The following is a 24,804-nucleotide window of genomic DNA, read 5'->3' as shown; positions in this document are numbered from 1 at the left end:
GCGGCAGGTGAACCAAAACTTAGCTATCCTTCAAAATTTGCACTTCTCTAAATTTTGTGATACAGTTCTCCCACCCTAAAATGTGTACAAAAAATATCCCTGACCATGCTGATTGGGGCAGATGGGAGTCATTGATTGACTGATTGATATTCCGGCCTTCCTCCTGGCAGGAGCCCAGGACAGCAAACAAAAGCACTAAAAACTTTAAAACATCATAAAACAACCTTTAAAACACATTAGAACAAAAACATCTTAAAAACATTTCTTAAAAAAGCTTTCAGAACATTTTCTAAGATTAAAAACATTTTAAAAAAGAAAGTTTAAGAACATTAAAAAGCAATTCCAACACAGATGCAAATTCCAGCAACAGCTGGAGGGCACCAAGTTGGCTGTCCCTGCTCTGGGGAAACACTGTTGAGTCATCTTTTCTTATAAAAAGCTGATTGGTGAATTAGTGGGGGGGGGGAGATTCTATTGGGCAGCACTGCCATGAATTGCTTATTTGCCTTCTTCTATTAATACCACATTACCATGATCTAATGTAAGAGTAGATGAGTAGTTTGTAGTTGTTGTGTGGTTTTAGTAGCTGGGCTTTTCCAAGTGTGAACATGGATTTGCAGGTATGCTAGAACTTCCATGCTGAATGTGAGGCTGTATGTCAGAAGTGTTTGCTGGTCTATGGGAGATTTACTGTTTGCTTCTTCTCCACATAAGGAGACACATGATGAACACTTGGTTTTGTATGTGCTAACTCATCTAATTGTTGGGCTTGGTTCGATGGGTAGCTCAGTAGCAGAGCACATGTTTTGCCTGCAGAAAGCTCTAGGTTCAACCCCTGACATTTACGTATAAAAGGTTCAGATAATAGGCAATGTGAGAAACCTCTGCCTTGTTGGTCAAGAGTAGGCAAACCTAGATTACATGGGTAAATAGTCTCACTTGGTATAAAAGCAAGTTCCATATATTGTTGTTAAAAGCTATGCTGCAATGTATTATATTGTTAAACTGCTTGAAAGGAAAAGTATTAGAAACAGATGTGAAAATAGTTATGACTCTTCTAATTACAGCACAGATTGTTGTTATGTGCCTTCAAGTCGACTATGACTTATGGCTACCTTATGAATCATTGATCTCCAAGAGCATCTGTCACGAACCACCCTGTTCAGATCTTGTGAGTTCAGGTCTGTGGCTTCCTTTATGCAATCAATCCATCTCTTGTTTGGCCTTCCTCTTTTTCTACTCCCTTCTGTCTTTCCCAGCATTATTAATTGCAAAAAATAAAATAAAATTGGAAAGTCCTCATCCACCCAAAATCTTCGATAGGTTTAACAGACTATGGGATACTGTCACTTTGTTGAACCTTACTTATTACTTAAGAGAGGGGAGCAATGGTCAAACAAATGCATGGACAATTAGTCAGTTGTCATTATTATTTATTTATTTATTTAAACATTTTATATCCCGCCCTAGTTCTTAGAATTCAGAGCAGCGAACAAATAAGACAATGTCTAATACAAATCAATATACAATTAAAAGATAAAGTTAAGAAAATCAATTATACAGTAGTTATAACAATTTAAATGTTAACTTTAAAAGCTTGAAGAAACAAAAATGTTTTTAACTGACGGCGAAAGACCATGAGTGAGGAGGAACATCGGATCTCTGGTGGCAGGTTATTCCATAAGATGGGAACTATGCACGAAAAAGCTTTGTTCCTAGTATTAGAGCGGCGGTTTATAAACGTAGATGGAATGATGAGAGAATGTTCGAGGGGTACTCTTGTCAGTTGCTGAGATTTAAATTCCAGAATACGGTTTGATAGATATATTGGTGCTAATCCATGTAGGGCCTTGAAAGTTAATACCAAAATTTTAAACTGGTGTCGAAATAAAATCGGTAGCCAATGAAGTTGATAAAGAAGAGGTGTAGTATGCATTGTATGCATTAGATTATGATGTGGAATCAGATTTAGCAGGAGAATAAACACCCATATAAGTTATTTCATTATTGTAAACAAATGATTTTTCTATATTAATTGACAAATGCTGTATTTTATCATTTTCTTTTCCTTTTCTTTTTCATAATAAAAAGAGATAGACAGAGCTAGCTGTCTATGCAGGAATGAATGGGAGAAGAAAACTGACTATGTAGTAGTTTCTGTGCTGCTAATAAACCTGCATGGTCACTTTGGGGTAGTGGAGGCCCCCCATTAAGGGCAGGTGGGGTACTGCCCACTCCAACCACCCTCAAACCTATAGCCCACTGCCCTTTCTCTGTTCCTTATATTCATATTCAATAGAGTACCTCACATTTAGAGACACTCTGAACTTGTTTCTGTCCATCTTCTGTTCAGGCCAATCATCTCTGGATAGTAATAATAATAATAATAATATTTAATTTGGGTGTCGCCTATCTGGCAGATAGCCACTCTAGGCGACGTACATTAAAATGGGATAAAATACAATAGTATCAAATGCAGTCACATTAGTCTCAATAAATAAAATACTGGACAGTCATCAATACATTTATAAAACATTTACATTTACAGCATATAATAGATGACAAATCATGGAGATTAACCCATCCCAAGGATCTCAAAGGCCTGTTGAAATAGCCATGTCTTCAGGGCCTTGTGGAATACATCCAAGGAAGGGGCATGTCGAAGATCAAACGGGAGGGAGTTCCAGAGAGTGGGGGCCACCACAGAGAAAGCCCTCTCTCTAGTACCCACCAACCTAGCTGTTTTGGTTGGTGGGATTGAGAGAAGGCCTTGCGTGGCTGATCTGGTCGGGCGGCATAATTGGTGGCGGTGGAGGCGCTCTTTCAGGTAAACTGGGCCGAAACCGTACAGGGTTTTAAAGGCTAATACCAACACCTTGAATCGGGCCTGGAAAACAACCGGCAGCCAGTGTAGATCAAATAACACCGGTGTAATGTGATCACGGCGGCGGCTGTTGGTAAGTAAGTGCGCTGCTGCATTCTGTATAAGTTGCAATTTCCGGGTCATTTTCAAGGGTAACCCCACGTAGAGCGCATTACAGTAGTCCAATCGAGAGGTGACCAGGGCATGTACTACGAGTGGGAGTTGTTGAACAGGGAGGTAGGGTTGCAGCCTACGTATAAGGTGTAATTGATACCAAGCTGCCCGGCTCACGGCCGAAATCTGAGCCTCCATGGACAGCTTGGAATCAAGAATGACCCCGAGGCTGCGGACCCGGTCCTGTAGGGGCAACCTCACCCCGCCAAACACCAGGTCAACATCTCCCAACCCTCCCTTGTCTCCCACAAGTAGTACCTCGGTCTTATCAGGGTTCAACTTCAGCCTGTTCCTGCCCATCCATCCACTCACGGATTCCAGGCACTTGGATACGGTCTCCACAGCCCTCTCCGGTGAAGATTTAAATGAGAGATAGAGCTGAGTGTCATCTGCATATTGGTGGCACTGCAGCCCAAATCTCCTCATGATCGCTCCCAGCGGCTTTACATAGATGTTAAATAGCATGGGAGAGAGGATAGAACCCTATGGCACACCACAATTGAGAGGCCAAGGGTCTGAAACCTCATCACCCAATGCTACTTGTTGACGCCTATCGGAGAGAAAGGAATGGAACCACCGTAAAACCGTGCCTCCCAATCCCAAACTCTCCAGGCGATCTAAAAGGATACCGTGGTCAACGGTATCGAAAGCCGCTGAGAGATCCAGGAGGACAAGGAAGGTGAATTCTCCCCTATCCAATGCCCTCCTCATATCATCTACCAGAGCAACCAAGGCTGTTTCAGTTCTATGTCCAGTCCTGAAACCCGATTGGTATGGATCTAGATAATCTGTTTCATCCAAGTGTGTCTGCAACTGATTTGCCACCACTCGTTCAATGACCTTGCCCAAGAATGGTAAATTCGAAATTGGGCGAAAGTTGTTTAAAATTTGGGGATCCAAGGAGGACTTCTTTAAGATGGGCTTTATAATAGCCTCCTTGAGGGCTAGTGGCATAACACCCTCTTGCAAGGATGCATTAACCATTGCCTTGATCCCCTTGCCCAATCTCTCTTTGCAGCTCATAAGGAGCCACGACGGGCAAGGATCAAGTAGACAAGTGGTAGGCTTTACAGATGAGAGCACCTTGTCCACATCCTCAGAAGGAAGAGGCCGAAATCGTTCGCATTTGACCGGTTTGCAACTGGCCAACTCTAGCTCACTCACTGTATCCACGGCGCACGGAATCGAGCTCCTCAGGTGCTTGATTTTATCACCAAAGTGCTTTGCCAATTTGTCACAGGCCTTGGACTGTTCCAAGGGTTCCTGAGCAACTGGACCGACCAGGCTTCGGACCACCTGGAACAACCTCCTGGGACAGCACTCTGCTGATGCGACAGAGGCAGCAAAGAATTCCCTCTTTGCTGCCCTTACCGCCACTAGTACAGCCAATCACAATCATTGCTATGGTCCCACCCCCATTTCCAGGGTTAAGATTCTAGCAGGAATAGCTTAGGGAGGCCAGAGGTCCCCTCAGCACCTCTAGGACCTCCATTTTGTTTTTATTTCCCATAGAATAAGCCCTAACCAATCAGGAGGAGTCCCTCAGAAATGCATTGGAAGTTCCATAGCATTGGGGCAGGACTATGGAGTGCCTCCCCGATGCATTTCAGTCTGAGCCAATCAGATGCATGCATTTGTAATCTGCATTGGGTCCTCTCTGAGTTTGTATTGCTCTTCCCTCACTTTTGCAAGCAGCAGGCTAAAGCAGCAGCCTTTGAGAGCAGCAGCAAAACATGTGCAAGTTCAGTATTTGATTGTACAGAGAAGGTGGGTGGGTGTATATTGCTGCATGGGGAGCAAGGGGAAAAATGGACTGTTGGAGGGGAAGGAAGAGGAGGAGGATGGCAGTGTAGGGTAAGCCTTGCCCCTGCCCTGATGCGCCTTTTGCTGACTGTTGGTGGGGGAGGGAAAAGCAGGAGCCAAATGGATCGCTATGTATGTGTGTGGGGGGGGTGATTGATGTGTTGCATCTAACCAAATGTAGCTTGAAAGAAAAGAGTGGCCACTGTGTTGCGTGTGTAGGCAGAAGGAGAGAGTTGTTTAAAAGTGTTTCTAGGGTGGTTCATGGCTGAGAGGGGATCATCCAGATCATAGTCCAATGCTCTAACCATTGTGTTATATTTATATATAATAATTTTGTTTTATTGATAATTTTATCGTCTTCTGTGGACCCCTTCTAAACCGAAGTAAGGCACTTCTCAGTTTCTTTAGCTTCTATTTGTAAAACTGCAATGTTTAAGCATCCACAGAATCTTTCAGTGCAGAAGGATGGGAAGAAAACCAGATGTTGGCCATGCCCCAGTGACCCCATTGCAATGCCACCAGTGTTAGAGGGCACCAGCCGCCACTGGTTTGGTGGCATAGCTTCTAAAAGTAGCAATGCTTCTAAGGAGGTTCCTAAATTCTCAAAATCCCCAAACAATTCTGCTTCAATCTGTATCTGTAGTTGTGAACAGAACAGACCTACAGAACATGTAGCATGCATGTGTCTATTGAACAGCAAGTGGTGGCTCAGCTATGAAATTGTGCTGATGGACCTCTGGGAAGCTGAAACAACAGTCAGGTACTGCATGTGTGAACATGGCTGTTGTTACAACTAGGCTAGGAATTCGTTCCTGGAATACCAGAAAAACTGTGGGGATTGTATTGTGTTGAACGACTTCAAGACAAATTAATTGCTCTGGGAAGAAAACAAATGTTTGAGGGTTAATAGATTACAAAGCGATCTACAAACCTCATGTACCTCTTAACACACAATCCCCATGCATCATATCTTTATATCTTGAATCTAATTTATATAGAAATCAAATGACGATCAGAGAGGTAACAGCCTAGAAGTCCTGCAATCAGAGAAGGTCAGCCAGGCCCTGCAGGATCCTGATCACAATCTAGAAACAGGAAAGGAAGACCTTCATGTGAGTCTTCATTAAGAAATGCTACTATACTCAGAAGTCTAGTATATTAGCATGGCAAGAAAGCTGAATGTGTTGGCAATAGTTCTGAGAGTTGCCTATCAAGCATTCTAATTTGGATGGGAAATGTTTCTTCTTCAGAATTTAATTGCTAGCTTCAAAAATCATCTTTCAAGGAGCCGTGTTTGTATTGTGGAAGGTAAAGCTGTGATATGTGCATCCTGTGAGACTCGATTAGGCTGCATTTTTTAAATCTTTTAAGTATTAGGTATGTAGATGTGCTGACATGCTGTAGCATTTAATCATCAGTTAAGTCCAAAACCACAGCCACTGATAATGCCATCTCCTTTCAAGCAGAGTAATCATATGTTTCTTGCTTGTCTTTATAAACTTCAATGGATGCTATAAAAGGCTAGCTCAAGCCTGGCAATGCAATAAATGTGTGCAGTCTAGCGATGTGTGTTTTTGACTCCTCAGCGGCGCGACTTTGTGGAATCTGAATATTTGGAGAAGCAAGTGAAGGTTGTCAAGGCGCTGGGAGACCACATCACCAACCTAAAGCACCTGGGAGCGCCCCAGAATGGTATGGCGGAGTACCTCTTTGACAAGCTCACCTTGGGGGAGAGCAGCTGAATGCCACCCTCAAACCTTGTGTAGCATGTATGTATTTTTTTTGGGGGGGGGGATAAAATGCCCTAAACATTCAGCGTATTACCTGATGCTTTCATAAGGGATGTAGAAATGTTGCTAAACTGCTCTCAGGGGATAGGGATGTACTGAGGAAAATACTGCTGGGCTGTTGCCCGGTGGAAACATCCTGTCTGATTTTCCCTTGGAGAGCCTCACATACATAAAAACATAAGAAGAGCTTGCTGAAGCAGGCCAATGGCCCATCTAGTCCTCTCACAGTGGCTAACCAGTTGCTCACGTGAAACTCACAATCAGGACCTGAGTGCAAAGAGTACTCTCCTCTCCTGTGGTTTCCAGTAACTAGTATTCCTGCATTGAGCAGGGGGTTGGACTTGATGATCTTATAGGCCCCTTCCAATTCTACTATTCTATTCAGGAGCATACCGCCTCCAACTATGGAGGCAGAACAAGCCTTCTTTCAACAAGCCTTTTAAGTTGAGACTTTATCCCAGTCTGTGTCTGTGTTGGAATTGCTTTTTAATACATTTTTAAACCTTTTTTTAAAAAAACAATATGTTTTTAACCTTTTTTCTTTTTTAAGATATCTTCAAAGCTTTTTTTAAAGAAGGTTTTTGAAGATGTTTTGTTTTAATGTATTTTAAAGTCTGTTTTCATGGTGTCTTAAAGTGTTTTTAGTGCTTTTTAAAAATTATTTATTGTTTAATTTGTATCCCGCCCTTCCTCCCAGCAGGAGCCAAGGGCGGCAAACAAAGCGCTAAAAACGCTGTAAAACATCATAAAAACAGATCTTAAAATACATTAAAACAAAACAACGTTAAAAACATTTAAAAACAACAACTTTAAAAAAGGGTTAAAAACATTATTTAACAACATATTAAGCAATTCGAACACAGACGCGGACTGGGATGGGTCTCAACCTAAAAGGCTTGTTGAAAGGGGAAAGTCTTCAAAAGGTGCCGAAAAGATAGCAGAGATGGCACCTGCCTAATATTTAAGGGGAGGGAATTCCACAGGGTAGGTGCCTCCACACTAAATGTCTGTCTCCTAAATTGTGCAGAACAAACCTCCTGATTGGATTTTAATCTGTTTTTATCTTTTTGTACACTGCCCTGGGAGCTTATTGCTATAGGGCGGTTTAAAAATGTAATAAAATAAATAAATAAATAAATAATAAATAATTAATAAGATGGTATCTGCAGGAGGCCCTCACCTGCAGAGTGCAGTGATCGACTGGGTATATAAGGGGTAAGACGGTCTTTCAGGTATCCTGGTCCTGAGCTGTACAGGGCTTTGTACACCAAAACTAGAACCTTGAACTTGGCTCGGTAGCAAATGGGCAGCCAGTGTTTTTATTTGCCACCCTGGGCTCTTGCTGGGAGGAAGGGTGGGATATAAATCAAATAATAAATAAATAAATAAAATCATAGCCATTGTGGCTAGTAGACACTGACAGCCTTATCCTCCATGAGAGTTATGACTGATGCAACCTTCACATTCACTTTTGAGAGGCCTGTCACCCTTGCGGGCTGTAACTTTCAAAGAATAGTCTATAGGGAAATCACAGTTAGGGCCCTGCTATGATAGCCGTGTCTGTAGCAGGGTGGGATTTCCACTGCTGCAAAGAGGCTTTGCCCACTAGCTATGTGCACTTGTCCATGGTAAGTTGCATTTACTTGGAGCTAAAGTATCTCTGATCTCAGTTGGACACTACCCATTAAATATGTGTGGGATGAACATGCCCTGCTGTGTGAATCAATAAATCATATTCTGCAGCCAGGCCATGTGCAACTGGATGGGTTGGTGCAAATTGGCTAAATGGAGTTATTTCCAGATGTGGCATTTTAAAAACAGGAAATCTTTCATTTTTACAGGAGTCTTTCTCCAGTCAGAATAGAGCTATGCTTTATCTTGCCATTTCCTCCTGCACACTCAAGGTGATGGACGTAGGTCACTTCTATTCTTTTCCTCTGTTATCACAACAACCCTGGGGGGTACTCTAGACTGAGAGAGTGCAGTGCAGTGGTGCCACCAAGGTAGGACTTCAGAGCAGATGTACAGGGTCCCACACTCAGTAGATGAGCAGAAGAGGCCCCCAAGCGTGGCTGGGCTAGCTTATAGCATTTTCAAAGTATCACAGAATAGTAGAGTTGGAAGGGGCCTACAATGCCATCAAGTCCAACCCCCTGCTCAATGCAGGAATCTAAATCAAAGCATTCTCGACAGATGGTTGTCAGGCTGCCTCTTGCATGTCTCTAGTGTTGGCGAGCCCACCACCTCCCTAAGTAATTGGTTTCATTGTCGTATGGCTCTAACAGTTAGGACGTTTTTCCTGATGTCCAGTTGAAATCTGACTTCCTGCAACTTGAGCCCATTATTCTGTGTCTTGCACTCTGGGATGATTGAGAAGAGATCCTGGCCCTCCTCTGTGTGACAACCTTTCATGTACTTGAAGAGTGCTATCGTTTGGGGGCAATACGCATTGCCATCTCCAGAGAAGGGGGCCCTGGGAGATCATTAAAGTCCAGAGTCTAAAACTAGCTAACTGCACCACTACCTTTAAGGTCATGCTGTGAGTTTCATGGCTGTGTTGGGATTTGAAGTCGCTCTAGGTCTCATCCAATATTCCAGCTGTTGCACCACATGGCATCTCATCACGAACAGAGTGTTCTACTAGAAACAGATCATATTTAATCCTCCTACATGTGTGGTTGTGATGGTGGTGGTAGGTGGGGAAGACTAAGGCATCGGGGAGTTTGTAACTAGCACAGTCCCAGGCTTCTTGAAGGCATGCAGGCCTGAATTTGCCCATCTATATCAGTGGCTCCCAAACATATTTCTCCCCACAGATCACTTGAACATTACTGATGGTCTTGGTGAACCACTTAATGATTTTCCTACCTGTTGTAGCAATCGTAATGCATTGTACTAGACAGTGTATAATTTTGTATTGTATTTTGTTGTGTTACAATTTGCATTCCATAGGATTCAAACTGTCATGAAATAAAATAAATATAAGAAATAAAAGAAGCATTACAGATACAATTAAAAATCAGTGTGGACATGCCACAGACCACCTGAATGAATCTCGTGGACCAGGGGTCCACAGGCCACAGTTTGGGAACCCCTGATCTAGGTGACTGCTTGGGAACCTAATGTATGTCACCTTGAATCCCACGATGGTAGAAAGATATGATACAAATGAGAAGGTGCAAATGTGGAGATAGGATGTCAGTTTCAGGTATATATATATATTTCAATTTTGAGGTCAGTTCACATCATTTCTGCATCAGTTTGTGAATTTTCTTTTTAAAAAATTCCACATGAAATTTTGTGTGCATTTTCCTTATGTACACACACTTTTGCCTAATATATGCATTTTCACGGGTCTTTCCCCCTAATATAATTAATGTTATGTTCACAAATTTAGACTTTTAATGCATACTTTCTTCTAATATACACACTTTTGCATACATTATTTTTGTTGGTGAACTGCATCACAAATTTCAGAAAAGTGTGAATTTCAAATAATGCCTGCATCTTTGGTTCAAGAAGTGTAAATCAATAGAGTTTTTATTAAAATGTGAACGGAAATTATTTTCTCCACCCTGGTAGAGGTGACTGAGAACTGAGATGTCACTAGGGATAGAAGGATCTATCAAACTCAGTTCTCTGTTTCTCATTTTTCCAATCTTAAATTTTGCTCTCTGCATTTCTGCAGCAGTTTGCAATTTTTAAAAAAATTAATCCTCACGAAAATTCTTCAGCATTTTCGTGCAAATTTATCCTGACACACACACATTTGTATGCAGTTTTAACTAATGTACATATTTTTGCAAGCAATTTCTCCAAATATAATGCAGTTTGTATGTTAATTTCACTAATATATTCATTTGTATGCACACTTCCCCTTAATAGTTGCATTTTTCTAAACATTGGCTGGAGAACGGCATTGCAAAATTTGGATAAGCGCAAATTTCGAAGGATGGCTGTGTTTTAGTCCTCGTATTGTTTTGGAAAGTGCAAACTTGATCAGTTCAGCTTTCAATGAGAAATGAATCGAACTTCTCTCCCATCCCGAGTTGTCACTGACTAGTTTAACTATATTAGGCCAACCAGATGCAGTGAGCGTGTAGAAAAATCTCTAGACGTGCACAGTGAATCTTCGTCATTTAATTTATTAGAACTGCAGCCTGCTTTTCAGCTAGAGTCCCTAAACAGCTTGCACCATTTATATAAAGTAGTATTGCTTTTAGGGGTGGGGGGAGAAATTTGATTCAGTTTGCATTTGGAGGCAAACCTACCAAATTCACACTTTCTGGAGCAATATGAGAGCCAATACACAGCAATCCTTCAAAATTTGCACTTACCCAAATTTTGCAATGCAGTTCTCCAAGTAATATATACAAAAATACATGTAAAAATGTGTAATTTGTGAAAACAACATACCAAAACGCATTGTTGAAGATGTTTTGTTTTAATATGTTTTTGGAGATGTTTTGTTTTAAGACATTTTAAAGCCTTTTGGTTTTTAAGATGTTTTAGAGTGCTTTTAGTGTTTTTGTTTGCCACCCTGACCACCTTTGGGGAGGAAGGGTGGGACATAAATTTAATAAATAAAATTATATTCAGGGAAACTGCTTTGCAAATATATACAGATTAGGCAAAACTGCATACATAATGTGCTTATTAAGGGAAAATTGCACTATAACGTTGATGAATTTTCATGATGACTTTTTCGGGAGGAGATTGCAAACTGATCTAGAATCAGAATTTAAGATTAGAAAAATGAGAAACTGAAACTGACGGATATTGCCTATCTTATTGCTGTTAATAAACTAATCGTTTGTTATTGAGATGGCTGATCTCTCGGTGACTCTGAAGACCACAGCAGGTCAGCATTTCTCCAGCACTCTGCAGCCTTCTTGGATGCCTAGGATTGCTGCCCTGGGTTCCTGCTGGGAGTAGGAGCGGGATATAAATTTAATAAATAGGTGAAACTTTCCATGGTGGGGTGATAACTAAATGTTCTCACCATGCCCTGGAAAGCTTGACTCCTACTAGAGCCACAGCTACAGAGGCTAGTTGAAATGTTGGCAACTCTACATATAGTTGGCCGATTCAAGTGTTAAGCAACTTGTCCACCCCTTTGCTGTTACAAATGTGTAGCTGAACATCCCTGTCTCTCTCAAAGGATCAAAGGGATTAATGCTGGGTTCTTGTCCATCTTTGCAAACATTTCCTTGATTGATATGCACCAAAACTACATCAAAGGTAGGCAACATCTGTTCCTCCAGATGTTCTGGACTACAACCATCATCAGCCCAGCCAAAATGAGCAGGTTTCCTATCAACAGGGTAACCCAGTGTCTGCTTTAGGGTTGCCAGGTTCAGGGCCTGAGACTGATCCTGTATCTTTAGGAGAAGAGAAAGTCAGCCAGTTCTTGCAACAGTAATGGGAAAAACCACAAGGTGAAATTCTCCCTTCCCCCTGCACAACTTTTAAAGATATATAAGACCTCTTGGAGGCTGGGCCTGGCAACGAAGAGGTCTTCTGTATCTTGAAAAGTTGTGCAGGGGGAAGGGAAAATTCCACATTGTGGTTTTTCCCATTAGTGTTGCAAGAACTGGCGGACTTTCTCTTCTCCTTAAGAGACAGGATCAGTTTCAGACCCTTAGCCTGGCAACCCTAGTCTGCTTCTGTACTGAAAAACTGATGTCAAGTTACACGGATCATTACTTTCTCCTCAGCTGTGTGACATTCTGAGCCTGAATACCTTAAGGAGCAGATGAAGGCCATGAAGCACATGGAAGACCACCCTCACTAATCTGAAGCACCTGGGCGTGCCCAGAATGCTCTGGGGGACAGCTACCTGATGAACAGGCTCATAGACAACTTGGAGGGGGAGATGAATGAATGGGAATGTTGCCCCCAAAAAAGGTTAACAGTTTTTGTCAGACAGGCAGAAATTATACTGAATTGCCTCAAGCAGCAAGGCCAGTCCTGCAGATAAAACAGCATATGCAGAGTGCTCTTTGATCCTGCTGTGCTTCCAGTTTTCTAAGCAGACTTGACATTTGGTTTGTTGAAAAGTAAGCACTCCCACCTCTCCTGGGACTTGGCAGGGCTGAGAGAGCTGGTCTTGACTACAGTTATACCCGCTTGCTATAAGGATGAGCTGAGGGCTAGTGACTTGCCCTGGCTGGGCTACATGGGATATGAACAGAGATTGGAAGCCAGCCTCCTCTGTTGATGTGCAATGGTCTAGCTATTACACCACACTACCCGCCAACATCCAGCCAGTCAACCATTTCATAGAATAGCCAAATTGGAAGGGGCTATAAGGCCTTCAAGTCCAACCCTCGGCTCAATGCAGGAATCCATTTCAAGTATTCCTTATTGTGCCAACAAACCCATCAGCAAGTTCTCATTCCCTTCTGAGGAATGGGTACTAGGAAATGCCCTCACAATGCTTGACAATGGCATTCCACACCCTCTTCTTTAAAATGCCTCTGTGTGAGAAAAACAGGCATGTTTGGTTTGCCAGTGAGGAAGGCAATTAACACAAAGTGCCTCATTAAAAATAAAAGGCATAAAATAGGCACAGAAGATACTCTTAAGACAGGGGTAGGCAACATGGTGCCCTCAAGAAGTTGTTGGACACAAGTTCATCAACAATTAGTAATGATGGGTGTGTTCAACCCCCACAGTCAGAGGCAGAATTCCAATGACTGCCACTTGCTGAAATACAGAACCAGGGGGGGGGAGTGCTGTTGCATTCATGTTCTGTTTGTAGGCTCCTCACTGGCATCTGGTTGGCCACTGTGATAACAGAATGCTAGATTAGATGGGCTGTTGGCCTGATCCACCAAGCTCTTATGTTCTTAGTTCCCATCCGCTCCAGTACTCCAGCTGGCCAATACTCAGGGATATGGGAGTTAAGAGTTAAACATTATCTAGAGGGCACCACATTGGATACCCTTGCTCTGTGGTGATACTGAGCCCTTATTCCCATCAGCTGCTCTTTGGGGCCAGTAAACGACATTTGCTGAGTCATCCTCCCACCCACAAAGCTGGTAGGTGGGTTGATAAGGAAGAGAATTTCCATTGGTGGGTGCTACTGCTGATCACATATTTACCTGCCTTTGACCTGTATTGATACCACCTGGGCCTTATACTTTCCTGCAGCTATAGTTTTGTTGTTGTCAGGTTGCAACAGTCTGGTTTTCTTAAGTTAGTAGAAATGGCTTCTCAAGTGCGTCAGAACTTCCATGCTGAGTGTGAGGCTGCTGTGAACCGCATGGTGAACTTGGAACTTCATGCTAGCTATGTTTATTTGTCCATGGTAAGTTGTTTGGTTTTGCTAGAATGAATTCTGGTCAGTTGTACATGTAAAATGCTTATTTGCTATGAAATGTTGTGTTGCTGCTACTGAGGCGATACCAAACTTTGCTAAGTGACTATCCTTGTCCCTGTGCTGATATATTGAAATGTTGAGACTGTTACCTACAATGTATGCCTCTATGAGAAGCTATTACTTTTGTTCTCCTTCCTTACCTAGTTCTAACATGTAACTATCTGAAAGGCTTTACAAGGAGCCTTGGTACTGGATCTCTGCAGACTAGTTTCCCTGTGTGACCAGGGACAGTAACTATCTCTGGCATAACTGAAGAGCCTAAGACCAGGGTTGAATGTGGTCCTTGAAGTTCTCCCCAAATCGCACCCCTCACTGGCCCTGCTTTGTGCCTTTCCCAGGAACGTGCCCTTCACTTGTAACATGTGCGGGTGCAGAAATCTCAGGCTCTTGTATGGCTGGAATGTAGCCTACTCCACAAATATAAAAGTTGTACCCATTGGTTTGCACACTTCTTGCCCTTAGCTTCATCTTCCACTGGCATGTGATGTCTGGAAAGGTGTTCAGGAGAGGATGTGACCCTTAAAAAAACTATTCTCCTGAAATCTAGAAGGTGTAGTCCTTGCAATGTTAATAGGAATAACAGCACCTGTAATCATAGTTCAGCCCTTTGGGGAAGGAAATTTGCTAGACAGACATCACCTTGATCCAAACATTTTTTCCCCTTCCAGGCCTACCACTTTGACCGTGATGATGTTGCCCTGAGCCACTTGGCCAAGTTCTTGAAAGAGCAGTCCCAGGAAGAGAGGAAGCATGCAGAGAAGTTCCTGAAATACCAGAACAAGCGTGGGGGGCGCATCATGCTGCAGGATGTCAAGGTGAGTGAGTGGCATGGAGACCTGTCAGTCTGTTTCATAACATCTTAAGACTGGATGTTTCTTAGAGGTGACTCTTCAACGTGTATGTGCACACTAATGCCTCTATGCATATTGGGTTCCTTGCACAGAAGCCAGAGCAGGATGAGTGGGAGAGCAGCCTGGATGCCCTGCAGGCTGCCCTGGAGCTGGAGAAGAACCTGAACCAAGCCCTGCTGGATCTGCACAAGCTAGCAACAGGGAAAGGAGACCCTCATGTGAGTCTTCATTAAGAAATGCTACAGTATTCAGAAGCTGCCCTTGTCTTCCTGGGCCTTCTGACTGTATTGAGGGGTGATAGAGAACAGTGTTTGCTCAGCCATCCTTGTTTTGTAAAGTAAGCATTTGTTTTGAAGGCAAAACCCTCCCTATCAACCCCATTCAAGGTGCACGTCTTATATCTGAAGCTGTAAAACCAGGGATGTGTAAATCTTGTACACCTTCATGGCATGAAAAATATGAATGCAGGAAGTGTTCAGGGTTCCCCCACACATTAAGCTAAAGGTTTGGCATATAATCATGTTTCCATTCAACCAACTTTAGTGGGTATTGTCAGAGGCCATATCTAGGCCACAGTGTTGGACTGGATTTGTAGGAATGCAGTTTTCCCTGGAAACTCTAGTTCTGATGAGATGGAGCTGAGATCCTCCTGACCAGATGACAGTTCCCAGTATTTGTTATGGCCATTAATATGTTTCTACTATAGATATGCTACTTCAAGACATGGGGACGCTATGAATAATAGACTATGACCCAAGTCTTTAAATTAGATACTTACAGACTTTGCAGTGTAATGTAGTAATGTATGTCTTTGATTCCTCAGCTGTGTGACTTCCTGGAATCTGAATACCTGGAGGAGCAGGTGAAGGCTATCAAGCAGCTTGGAGACCACCTCACCAATCTGAGGCGCTTGGGCGTGCCCCACAATGGCATGGGAGAGTACCTCTTTGACAAGCTCACCTTGAAGACAAGCAGCTGAGCTCCAGTCTGAAACCTTGTGAACAGTGTGTCTACAAAAAATAATAAACCCAGATACTTGCAAGAAAACTTAAATGTGTGGTGCTCTAATATTGTTCAGCTTGGTTAAATGGCTCTGGGGTGGTGGGAGATGAATGCAGGAGGAGGTAAAGCACTTGCACTCACCATTACTCTATAGCTGCCTTCACTGAAGCTGGTGCCCTCCATCTGTTCTGGACTACAGCACATGATGGGTGTTGCAATGCAAAACAGCTGGAGGGCACCAGGTTTAGTAAAGACCACTCTATATGGTCTGTGGGATAAACTAAAGCTGCTGCCTTGGATGAGATTGGTCCAAAATCATGCAGGATGGGATTTTATCAGTGGCTTCTATCATAGTGGTGACCCCCATGCTTCAAAAGAAGAAGTCTAAGGCTACCTTCGAGGCCCATGTGAACATAACCACTGCACTAGAAGGCCATGGGTAGGGCAGGATTCTGCTTCCTCTTGACAGCCTCTTTGAGCAGCAGCGGCCCGCCTCTGTTTCTGATGACAGAGCAGCCCATGCAATTCAAAGGACAGCTGCTTATCCCAAATGATAGGTCTTGCATATTCATAAAAAAATCAAAGCATTTTCAACAATCATACATACGTACAATAAAAATCACGTAAAAATTTAATAAATCGGCTAACACAGAAAGAGCTTGTGTTAATTGCCAACATAAGCTTGATGCCATAGAAAGGTTTTCAGCAGGCATTTAAAGGTTAAGACAAGGTGCCTGCTCAATCTCTACTAGCAAAACATTTCCTATACCCTTTAACAGCATGGGTAGCCAGCATGGCTCCTTGTGCATGTCATTGGACTCCAGCTCCCATCAGCCGTAGCCAATGTGGCTAGTGGTCAAGGATGATGGGAGTTGTAATCCAACAAAATCTGGAGGACCAAAGATTCCCTCTCACTGCTCTTTAGAAGGCTCTCCAAAGGATGCTGCTGTTTTCCTTTCCCTGCCCCCCTCTGGCGTGTGGTGATAGTTTCATACCGTATCTGTGTGTCATGTGCAAGAGCCAGAAGAGAGTAGACTTTGGAGGCTAGGACTGCCTACCTGACAGCCAAGGCCTTTGTGCCTACCTTTGGTCATTAGGTACTGCCACAGGGAGAGACAAGATGAATATAGGTCCCCACTTAATGGTGTCTTGGGGTTGTATTCAGCTAAGCCCTTGGGAAGGGCCATAGCTCAGTGGGAGAGCATCTGCTGTGCATGCAGAAGGTTCATTCCCTGGCATCTCCAGGTAGGGCTCCCTGCCTGCAACCATGGAGGGCTGCTGCCGGTCAGTGTAGACAGTACTGAGCAAGGTGGTTTGACTCAGTATAAGGCAGCTTCCTGTGTTCCTACTTGGAGGTGATCCACTGAGATTAACGAACCTAAATTAGCCATGTCCCATGTCACCGTGGGTGAGCAGGACTAGCACTGAATACCACCCTGGGTCGATAAGGTCAGTGTCATGCTAACCATGTAATTGCTTACCCTACAACTGAGGAGAAGGAAGAGACACCATGCCATGAATAAGTTGTCTAATTTCTAGCATGGAAATTAAATTTGAGGAAATGTTGTCAATGTCAGGTTATGTCTCTGAAGTGAGATTAAAAAAAAATGATTCCCTCCAGAGAATCGGATCTACCCAGAGATACAGACAGTAATTTGCAAGAATGACATCCCGCTTTGATCAAATGGGTGTTTCCTTGGCAATTCATCTGAGGTTCAGCTTAAAGACTGCACTTAAAACTCAGAACAAATGTTACAGCATTGGAATGGGCGTAATGGAATGATTATCCATCCATCTTTATTGCTAACTTTTACTTATATTTTTATTATTACCTTGCTACTCTGCTTTACTTTAATTATTTTTGTTTATTTTATCATTTTACTTTATTATTCTGTAATTATTTTAACACTATAACAGGGTATGTCAAAGAAAAGCATGAGCTTGAACCACCTCACACTATGTTTTCTTTCTGACTTTAACTTCTGGCTGTTTAAAAAAAGCTGTGTCAAGAACAGGAATTCAACAGGTGATGCTTTTCCCATCAGTGCATCTCCATGATAGGAAAGGGTCATTGGCAGGATTTCTGTCTATCGTACTGATCCACAAGCACTCTGTCATTCACAAAAGTTGGCAACCCTGCTTAGAATAACTCTTTCACGTGCGTGCGCACACACATGCACACATTGTGTACCCTATCTCTTCACAAAATGTTTCCTTCCCTATCCAATGCAATTATTCTCTATACCCTTTTGATTCTCTGCAACCTGGCTAAAATCCCACAGGATTTGTTGTGTATATATGCTGGTTGAGACAGGGTATTTATGTAACTATTTCTAAACTGCACTTTCATAAAAATACAGCAAAGTGATACAAGTTGTTTTAAATTGTTTTTAAAGCCTTAAAAACCTCAGGCCGAAGGATGGGGGGGGTAGTAGTAGTAGTAGTAGTAGTAGTAGTAGTAGTAAATACCAATAAAACAAATACTTGCTGGGAAAAAGAAATTCATATTGCAAAGGTCTGTCTAAATAACAGCATTTTAAGGAGATGTCTAAAAAGGGAAGAATGATTTCTGATGAGCCTCTACTCCAAGCATGCTACACTAAAAGTTCAGTCCGTAGTAAAGGCCAACAGAATCTCCGGGCCATGGGGAAACAGAAGAAGCGATCAGAGGATCAAGCAACCTTGCATTTTAACCTTCCTTTATATATCTGACAAGTGGCATATGTGCAGGCGATTCTCGTTGACCTTTACAACAAACCTGTGAGGTGGATCTGTCTGAGATATAGTAACTTTTCCAAAGCCATCCTATGAGTTGAAGGGCTGAGCACAAAATGGAAGTCCAACAGGGCCAGACTTCCTGATTGCTTTCATGTTCCTCCCAGAGACCTCAGGGTGACTTCAGCAAAGCTTTTGACAAAGTGCCCCATGATATTCTGATTAGCAAACTAACTAAATGTGGGCTGAATGGAACAACTACCAGGTGGATCCACAGTTGGCTACAGAATCGTACTCAAATAGTGCTTATCAATGGTTCCTTCTCAAACTGGGCAGAAGTAACGAGTGGGGTACCACAGGGCTCGGTCCTGGGCCCAGTGCTCTTTAACATTTTTATTAATGGCTTGGTTGAGGAGGTGCAGGGAAGGCTTATCAAATTTGCAGATGATACCCTGGAAGATGGAAACAACATTCAAAGGGAACTTGATAGGCTGGAGCATTGGGCTGAAAACAACAGAATTAAATTTAACAGGGATAAATGCAAAGTTCTACACCTAGAAAAAAGAAGCCAAATGCATGGCTATAAGATAGGAGATACTTGGCTCAGCAATGCTGCATGCGAGAAGGATCTTGGGATTGTTGTTGATCACAAGCTGAACAGTGTAATATACGCTGCAAAAAAAGGCAAATGCTATTTTAGGCTGCATTAATGCAAGTATAGTTTCCAAATCACATGAAGTATTGGTTCCCCTCTATTCAGCATTGGTTAGGCCTCATCTTGAGTGCTGCATCCAGCCAGGCAAAAGCATCCAGGAGGGCATGAAGGAAGGCTAGTAAAGGGTGTGGCCTTAGGATAGTTCCAAGGGCTCAACAGAGAGGTCTGGAGGGCCACACGTGGCCCCAGGCCTGAGGTTTCTCACTACTGCAGTATACTACCATTACTGCTACAGGTCAACCTGTTGGCTTGTGTGTTGTTGTGTGAAACAGCATACATTACGTTGGAGTTAAGTTGAGCAAGAAAACGTCTTCAGAGCATGTTAAGAGTCTTTATTAAGACATTAAGGCCAGAGGCTTAAGAGTAAATACATGTAGAGATTCTTCAGTCACCCCCCCTTCTGGTACATCTCTCTCCATAGATGAACACAAGAGACAGCCTCTCAGCTCAGAGGCATAATTCAGAAGAACAACAACTCACATAGACTCTGTTACAACTTTCCCAGCTGTTATCTCCCGTTACTATGACAACCTGTCTGACCTTCAAGTCTGCTCTCTCAGGCCAGACATGGCAGATAAGACTGCTTCTCAAAACACATGCTTGTAACTTTCCAGACCTGATGAAAACTTCCTTAGGCAGTACGGCCTAATGCCAACAGCCCCCCTTTTTCATCAGGTCTGTAAATCCATTACAACAATAACACATTTCTACAATACATCTTGCAATACATTTCAGTACATTGCATTTTCAGTTCAGTACAGTTCAAACTTACATCTCAGTACAGTTCAAAACTTTATTCACTCAAACTTTGGTTCAACACATGTCAAATAAAGTGTCTCAGGATCCATGTCTACAACTTTATTCATTCCAGGACTTGTTATTAATCCCACAGTAAATCTGTCAGGCGGTTTGCCTAAATTCGCTCTTGTGGAGCGTCTTAAAGGAACCAGAGCCTCGACTCTCTCTGCCCCTCCATTTGTGCTTGTGCTTGGCACAACCTGCGCAGGAGCTTCCATTTCCTCAGCTTTTCGTTTCTTTGATCTGCGTTTTCCAGAAATGAGCTCATTCAAAGCATCTCTGAGAGGTATTTGTGTACCTTCCACTTTAATGTCAACATCTGGCTTAAATTGTGTTCGTGTTTGTGTGTCATTTGTTCCTGTAAGAAGGACTGTCTCCCTTTGATCCCAAGGCTTTTCTGAGACTTTAATGCTTCTGCTCAGAATTAACTGTTGTGTTTCTGGACACCAAACTCTGAAATATGCATTCTGAAATCCCAAAACAAAACCTTGCTGTGCTCTGGGTGCAAGCTTGCCCCTCCTTTTTCCCTGTGGAATGTGGATCCAGCACCTTGCCCCGAATTTTTGAATGTGTTGTATTCTAGGCTTTCTGCCAGTAAGTTTCTCATAAGGAGACATTCCAATAGCACTATGTAACACCCTGTTGTGAATGTAATTCGCATAAAGAATTGCCTCTGCCCAGAAAGAATTCCCTAAACTGCAATCCAGCAGCATGGCTCTCATTGCTTCCCCAAGCACCCTATTTTTTCTCTCAGCAGTTCCATTGGAAAACGGGCTGTGTGGAGCAGTGAAATTCTGGTTTATTCCCTTACTCTCCAGAAAGTCACTCAATGCTTTGCTCGTAAATTCCCCACCTTGGTCTGAGCGTAAAGCCCCCACCGTGACCAAGTGTTGAGTTTTGATTCTCTTAATGAACAGTTTCAGCTTCTGCTCAGCTTCACTTTTATGCTTTAACAGAAAAACATGACAAAATCTTGAAAAATCATCTACCAGTACCATCCAATGAAGCTGAATGTTGGAAGACTCAGGACACACCAAAGAAAGTACTTCTTCACAACACAGCACATAGTTAAACCATGGAATTGGTCCCCACAAGAAGTAGTGGTGGCCACCAACTTGGATGGCTTTAAAGGACAACTAGACAAATCCATGGAGAATAAGACTATTGAGGTATGCTAACCACAATGGCTATGTTCTACCTCAACTATTGGAGGCAACATGCCTCTGGATACTAATTGCTGGAAATCACAAGTTGTTGCACTCAGGTCCTACTTTTCGGCTTCCCATAGGTAACTGCAAGAACTGGACACTGAACTAGATGTGCCTTTGGCCAGATCCACCAGGGCTCTTTTCATGGTTAGACCCCAGTGAATAAGACGTGTCTCTTTCAGAATAAAAGGCTATTAGATAAGACAGAGCTCTTGTTTCTCACAGCTGCTAGCTTTGCCCCAGCAAACCCCATCCTGCTGAGTCATTAGCCCACCCACAAAGGCAATTGGAAAAGAATTTTTATTGGGTAGTACTGCTGCTAATCACATACTGGCTTGGTATAAGTCTAAATGGTATAAATATAACACGTGGCAACTGAGCTCCTCTACAGGAGTCATTGAGCATCACTTGTGGTCTTATTTGCTGTTTGTGAGTGGTGCTTGCTGCAAAGCAAAGATGGTATCTCAGGTGTGCCAGAACTTTCATGCTGATTGTGAAGCTGCAGTGAATCAAATGGTGAACCTAGAGCTACATGCTAGTTATGTCTATTTGTCTATGGTAAGTTTTTTGTTATCTCTTGCTGTTAAGAGTTCTCTTTGATGATCTTTCCCCTTGTAAGTAGCTTCTGTTTTGATCTGATCCTGTGTATGCCTGTTATTATTGTTAGCATGCATTGAGCTCAATGAGACTTGTTTTCAAGGATACTTAATAGGATATTTTTCTAGCCTTCTAAGGTCACTCAAATGATCTCTGCTGCTGCTAATTCATTCTTCTGCTACATTGGCTAGACGGTTTCCCTTTAAATTATCTTCCTATCTACTTTCAACTGATTTCTTAAATGGGAGACCTTACCTTCACAGCAATTTAATGACCTATGTTACGTGTGTATAGACAGTGTGAAGCTACATGTAGCATTAGGAAACAGTGGGCACTTATGTTTTTCCATCATTGTAGTCTGCAAGTAATTACTAACAAGGCTGAGTGAGTCAAGTCCTCTTACAGACACACTCCCTACTGCTGACTCTGTTGGTATCATGCTGTTAATGCCTAACTGTCATTTGTGCATTCTGTGATCCTTAGGCCCGGGGGCCAAATGTGGCCCCCATGCCTAGAGAGGCCCGGCCCTTGTGACTCTCCCCAACTACATTGTTTCTCTCTAGGTCATACCTTTCCCTTGGCCTTCATATCCTTCTTGAGTATTCTTGTTTAGCTAGAATGTGCTTTTGCACTCTGGTAACGATTTCCTGAATGGGGAATAGAATGCATGTGGCAAAACTAGCCCACTGTACAAAAGTAACATTTACATGTATGCCTCTGCCCGCTTCTGCCTGTAGCCTTGCCTACTGCCTGCATGTAGCCCTCGGAAGGTGCCCCTGAAAGAAATGAGGCCCTAGGCCTCAAAAAGGAGACTCCACCCCTGTAACAGGTAGAAGTCAAGGGTATCTCGCTTAACCAAAACTGATGTATAGTGAAACTCCTGTAACACCACAGTTGCATAGGTGGGGGAATCAAGGAAAGTGTCATTTTCTAGGGTTGCATTCAACCAAGTCCTAGTTGGACCTACTGAAACATGAGCCCAGGTAACCTGGGCTCATCATCTTCAGTGGGTCTACTCTGAGTATGGCCAGTACTGAACTCCACCCCTACTCTTCAACAGATGTCTTGTCACAGGGCAGTGCTCCTAAGTTTTTTCATCCACAGAGTGGGTATGAGGGCCTTGACTGCAAGTAGGGCCCCTATGTGGCATAATTGTCTCTAGCAAGGAGGGGTGAGGAACCTGTGGCTTTTCAGATATTCCTGGACCACCATCCCTAACCATTGGGTATGGTTGCTGGAACGGAACAGAGTTCAACATTACTTATAGCCACAGCTTTCCCCACCACAGCATTAGAAGCTTCTTGCAGAACTTCATTTGAAACAGCAGAATAAACCAGGCAACCATATGCCAGTGGAAGTTCTTTGAAAGAAAGTTGGGTTATACATGTAGTACCTTTCCCTCTTGCAGGCCTACCACTTTGACCGTGATGACGTTGCCCTGAGCCATGTGGCCAAGTTCTTGAAGGAGCAGTCCCACGAAGAGAAGGGACATGCAGAGAAGTTCCTGAAATACCAGAACAAGCGTGGGGGGCGCATCATACTGCAGGACGTCAAGGTGGGTGAAAAGGAAAAGGCTGTACTGTGCATAAGAGAAGACTATATTGGGTCCTGATGCTGCTTGTACATGCATTATCACGTATGTCTAATCCTTGTATCTCTTGCAATAGAGGCCAGAGCAGGATGAGTGGGGCAACAGCCTGGCTGCCCTGCAGAGTGCCCTGGAGCTGGAGAAGAAGGTGAACCAGGCCTTGCTGGATCTGCACAAGCTGGCAACAGAGAAGGGAGACCCCCATGTGAGTGTTCAATAATACTATATTTATCCAGAAGGCTTTCCTATGTTTAGGAAGCTTAGGAGGCTGAATGTGGTGTAGTCAGCTGTGACAATGGCTAATACTACAGACTTGCAGGAGAGAGAACTCCATTTGGATGAGGAGCTAGCTGTAAAGGAAGAAAAAGATCCCCAATTCTATGTACAAGGTTTTATTATTCCATTTGAAAGAACAATGTCTTGCATATCTTGCCTGTCTCCATGGCACTTAAAAGCTGCAAGAGTGTAGCCTTTCCATGGCTTTATACCACTAGTGACTCTTTAGACAAAGAGTCTAAAAGAGGTGAATGCCATATGCCTTGTTCCCCTTTATGAATTGGTGCTTAAACAAGCTGTACACAAATGCATGCTTTAAACCAGGGGTGAGGGACTTGTGATCATCCAGATTTTGTTGGATGATGACCAGATGTTGTTGGATGAGTTGAAGTCTAATTGCATCTGGAAGGCTGCAGGTTCCTCATTCCTGTCTTCAGCCTTGCAATTAATCTGTGCAAGTGACCAGTGCTTGTCTTTGATCCTTCAGCTGTGTGACTTCCTGGAGTCTGAATACCTGGAGGAGCAGGTGAAAGCCATCAAGCAACTGGGAGACCACCTCACCAACCTGAGACGCCTGGGAGTGCCCCAGAATGGCATGGGGGAGTACCTCTTTGACAAGCTCACCTTGGGGGAGAGCAGCTGAGTAGCGCCCTGAAACTTTGTAACATACAAAAGAAATAAATTATTGGCATAAATGCAAAAGGGGTGTGTGTGGTGCTCTGAGAAAAGATCTGAAGATGTTGCTGGATTACGGGGGAGGGGGGAACCAACAAGCCGCTATGTATACATAGAGAGAGCCATCTACACTGCTTCCATGTAGCAGGTATGAACACGTTCTGGGTCCCCTCTAAAAGAATATTTATCCAAATTGTGAAGGATGGCAAAGGGGACTCTCAATTGTGATTCATGATAGCTGCATGCTCTGTGTTTTGACGCAGTAGCATCTTGCCTACAGGCTTAACATTTATCCCTGTAAACTGCCACACAGAACAAGAGTATGGAAACTAGGTCCCTCTATATGGCCTTTAGGACTCCCCTCA

At 43.1% G+C, this 24,804-nt stretch overlaps 3 protein-coding genes across 3 annotated transcripts; all 3 read left to right on the top strand.

Moving 5' to 3' along the window:
• Positions 1–587: 587 nt before the first annotated feature.
• Positions 588–13,307, top strand: LOC133363850 (ferritin heavy chain A-like). The gene is made up of 4 exons (XM_061583429.1): positions 588–620; positions 5,839–5,952; positions 6,427–6,532; positions 12,348–13,307. Exons 1-4 carry the CDS (start codon positions 609–611, stop codon positions 12,353–12,355), a joined length of 240 nt encoding a protein of 79 aa, XP_061439413.1. The 5' UTR covers positions 588–608; the 3' UTR covers positions 12,356–13,307.
• A 403-nt stretch (positions 13,308–13,710) lies between these two features.
• LOC133363848 (ferritin heavy chain A-like) lies at positions 13,711–15,912 on the top strand. The gene is made up of 4 exons (XM_061583426.1): positions 13,711–13,942; positions 14,683–14,829; positions 14,958–15,083; positions 15,689–15,912. Exons 1-4 carry the CDS (start codon positions 13,841–13,843, stop codon positions 15,842–15,844), a joined length of 531 nt encoding a protein of 176 aa, XP_061439410.1. The 5' UTR covers positions 13,711–13,840; the 3' UTR covers positions 15,845–15,912.
• A 5,740-nt stretch (positions 15,913–21,652) lies between these two features.
• On the top strand, positions 21,653–24,466 carry LOC133363849 (ferritin heavy chain A-like). The gene is made up of 4 exons (XM_061583428.1): positions 21,653–21,861; positions 23,309–23,455; positions 23,568–23,693; positions 24,252–24,466. Exons 1-4 carry the CDS (start codon positions 21,760–21,762, stop codon positions 24,405–24,407), a joined length of 531 nt encoding a protein of 176 aa, XP_061439412.1. The 5' UTR covers positions 21,653–21,759; the 3' UTR covers positions 24,408–24,466.
• Positions 24,467–24,804: the final 338 nt, after the last annotated feature.

The sequence above is a fragment of the Rhineura floridana genome, chromosome 9 (genome assembly GCF_030035675.1).
Source record: "Rhineura floridana isolate rRhiFlo1 chromosome 9, rRhiFlo1.hap2, whole genome shotgun sequence".
NCBI lineage: Eukaryota > Metazoa > Chordata > Lepidosauria > Squamata > Rhineuridae > Rhineura > Rhineura floridana.
The sequence above is the reverse complement of the archived record's forward strand: the minus strand, read 5'-3'. Positions and strand labels throughout refer to the sequence as shown.

Coding starts and splice junctions, on each gene's coding strand:
- LOC133363849 (XM_061583428.1), top strand. CDS start 21,760: ATGGTATCTCAGGTGTGCCAGAACTTTCATGCTGATTGTGAAGCTGCA. Junction 23,456..23,567: donor TCATACTGCAGGACGTCAAG/GTGGGTGAAAAG, acceptor CTCTTGCAATAG/AGGCCAGAGCAGGATGAGTG. Junction 23,694..24,251: donor CAGAGAAGGGAGACCCCCAT/GTGAGTGTTCAA, acceptor TTGATCCTTCAG/CTGTGTGACTTCCTGGAGTC.
- LOC133363850 (XM_061583429.1), top strand. Junction 5,953..6,426: donor CAGGAAAGGAAGACCTTCAT/GTGAGTCTTCAT, acceptor TTGACTCCTCAG/CGGCGCGACTTTGTGGAATC.
- LOC133363848 (XM_061583426.1), top strand. CDS start 13,841: ATGGCTTCTCAAGTGCGTCAGAACTTCCATGCTGAGTGTGAGGCTGCT. Junction 13,943..14,682: donor GCTATGTTTATTTGTCCATG/GTAAGTTGTTTG, acceptor TTCCCCTTCCAG/GCCTACCACTTTGACCGTGA. Junction 15,084..15,688: donor CAGGGAAAGGAGACCCTCAT/GTGAGTCTTCAT, acceptor TTGATTCCTCAG/CTGTGTGACTTCCTGGAATC.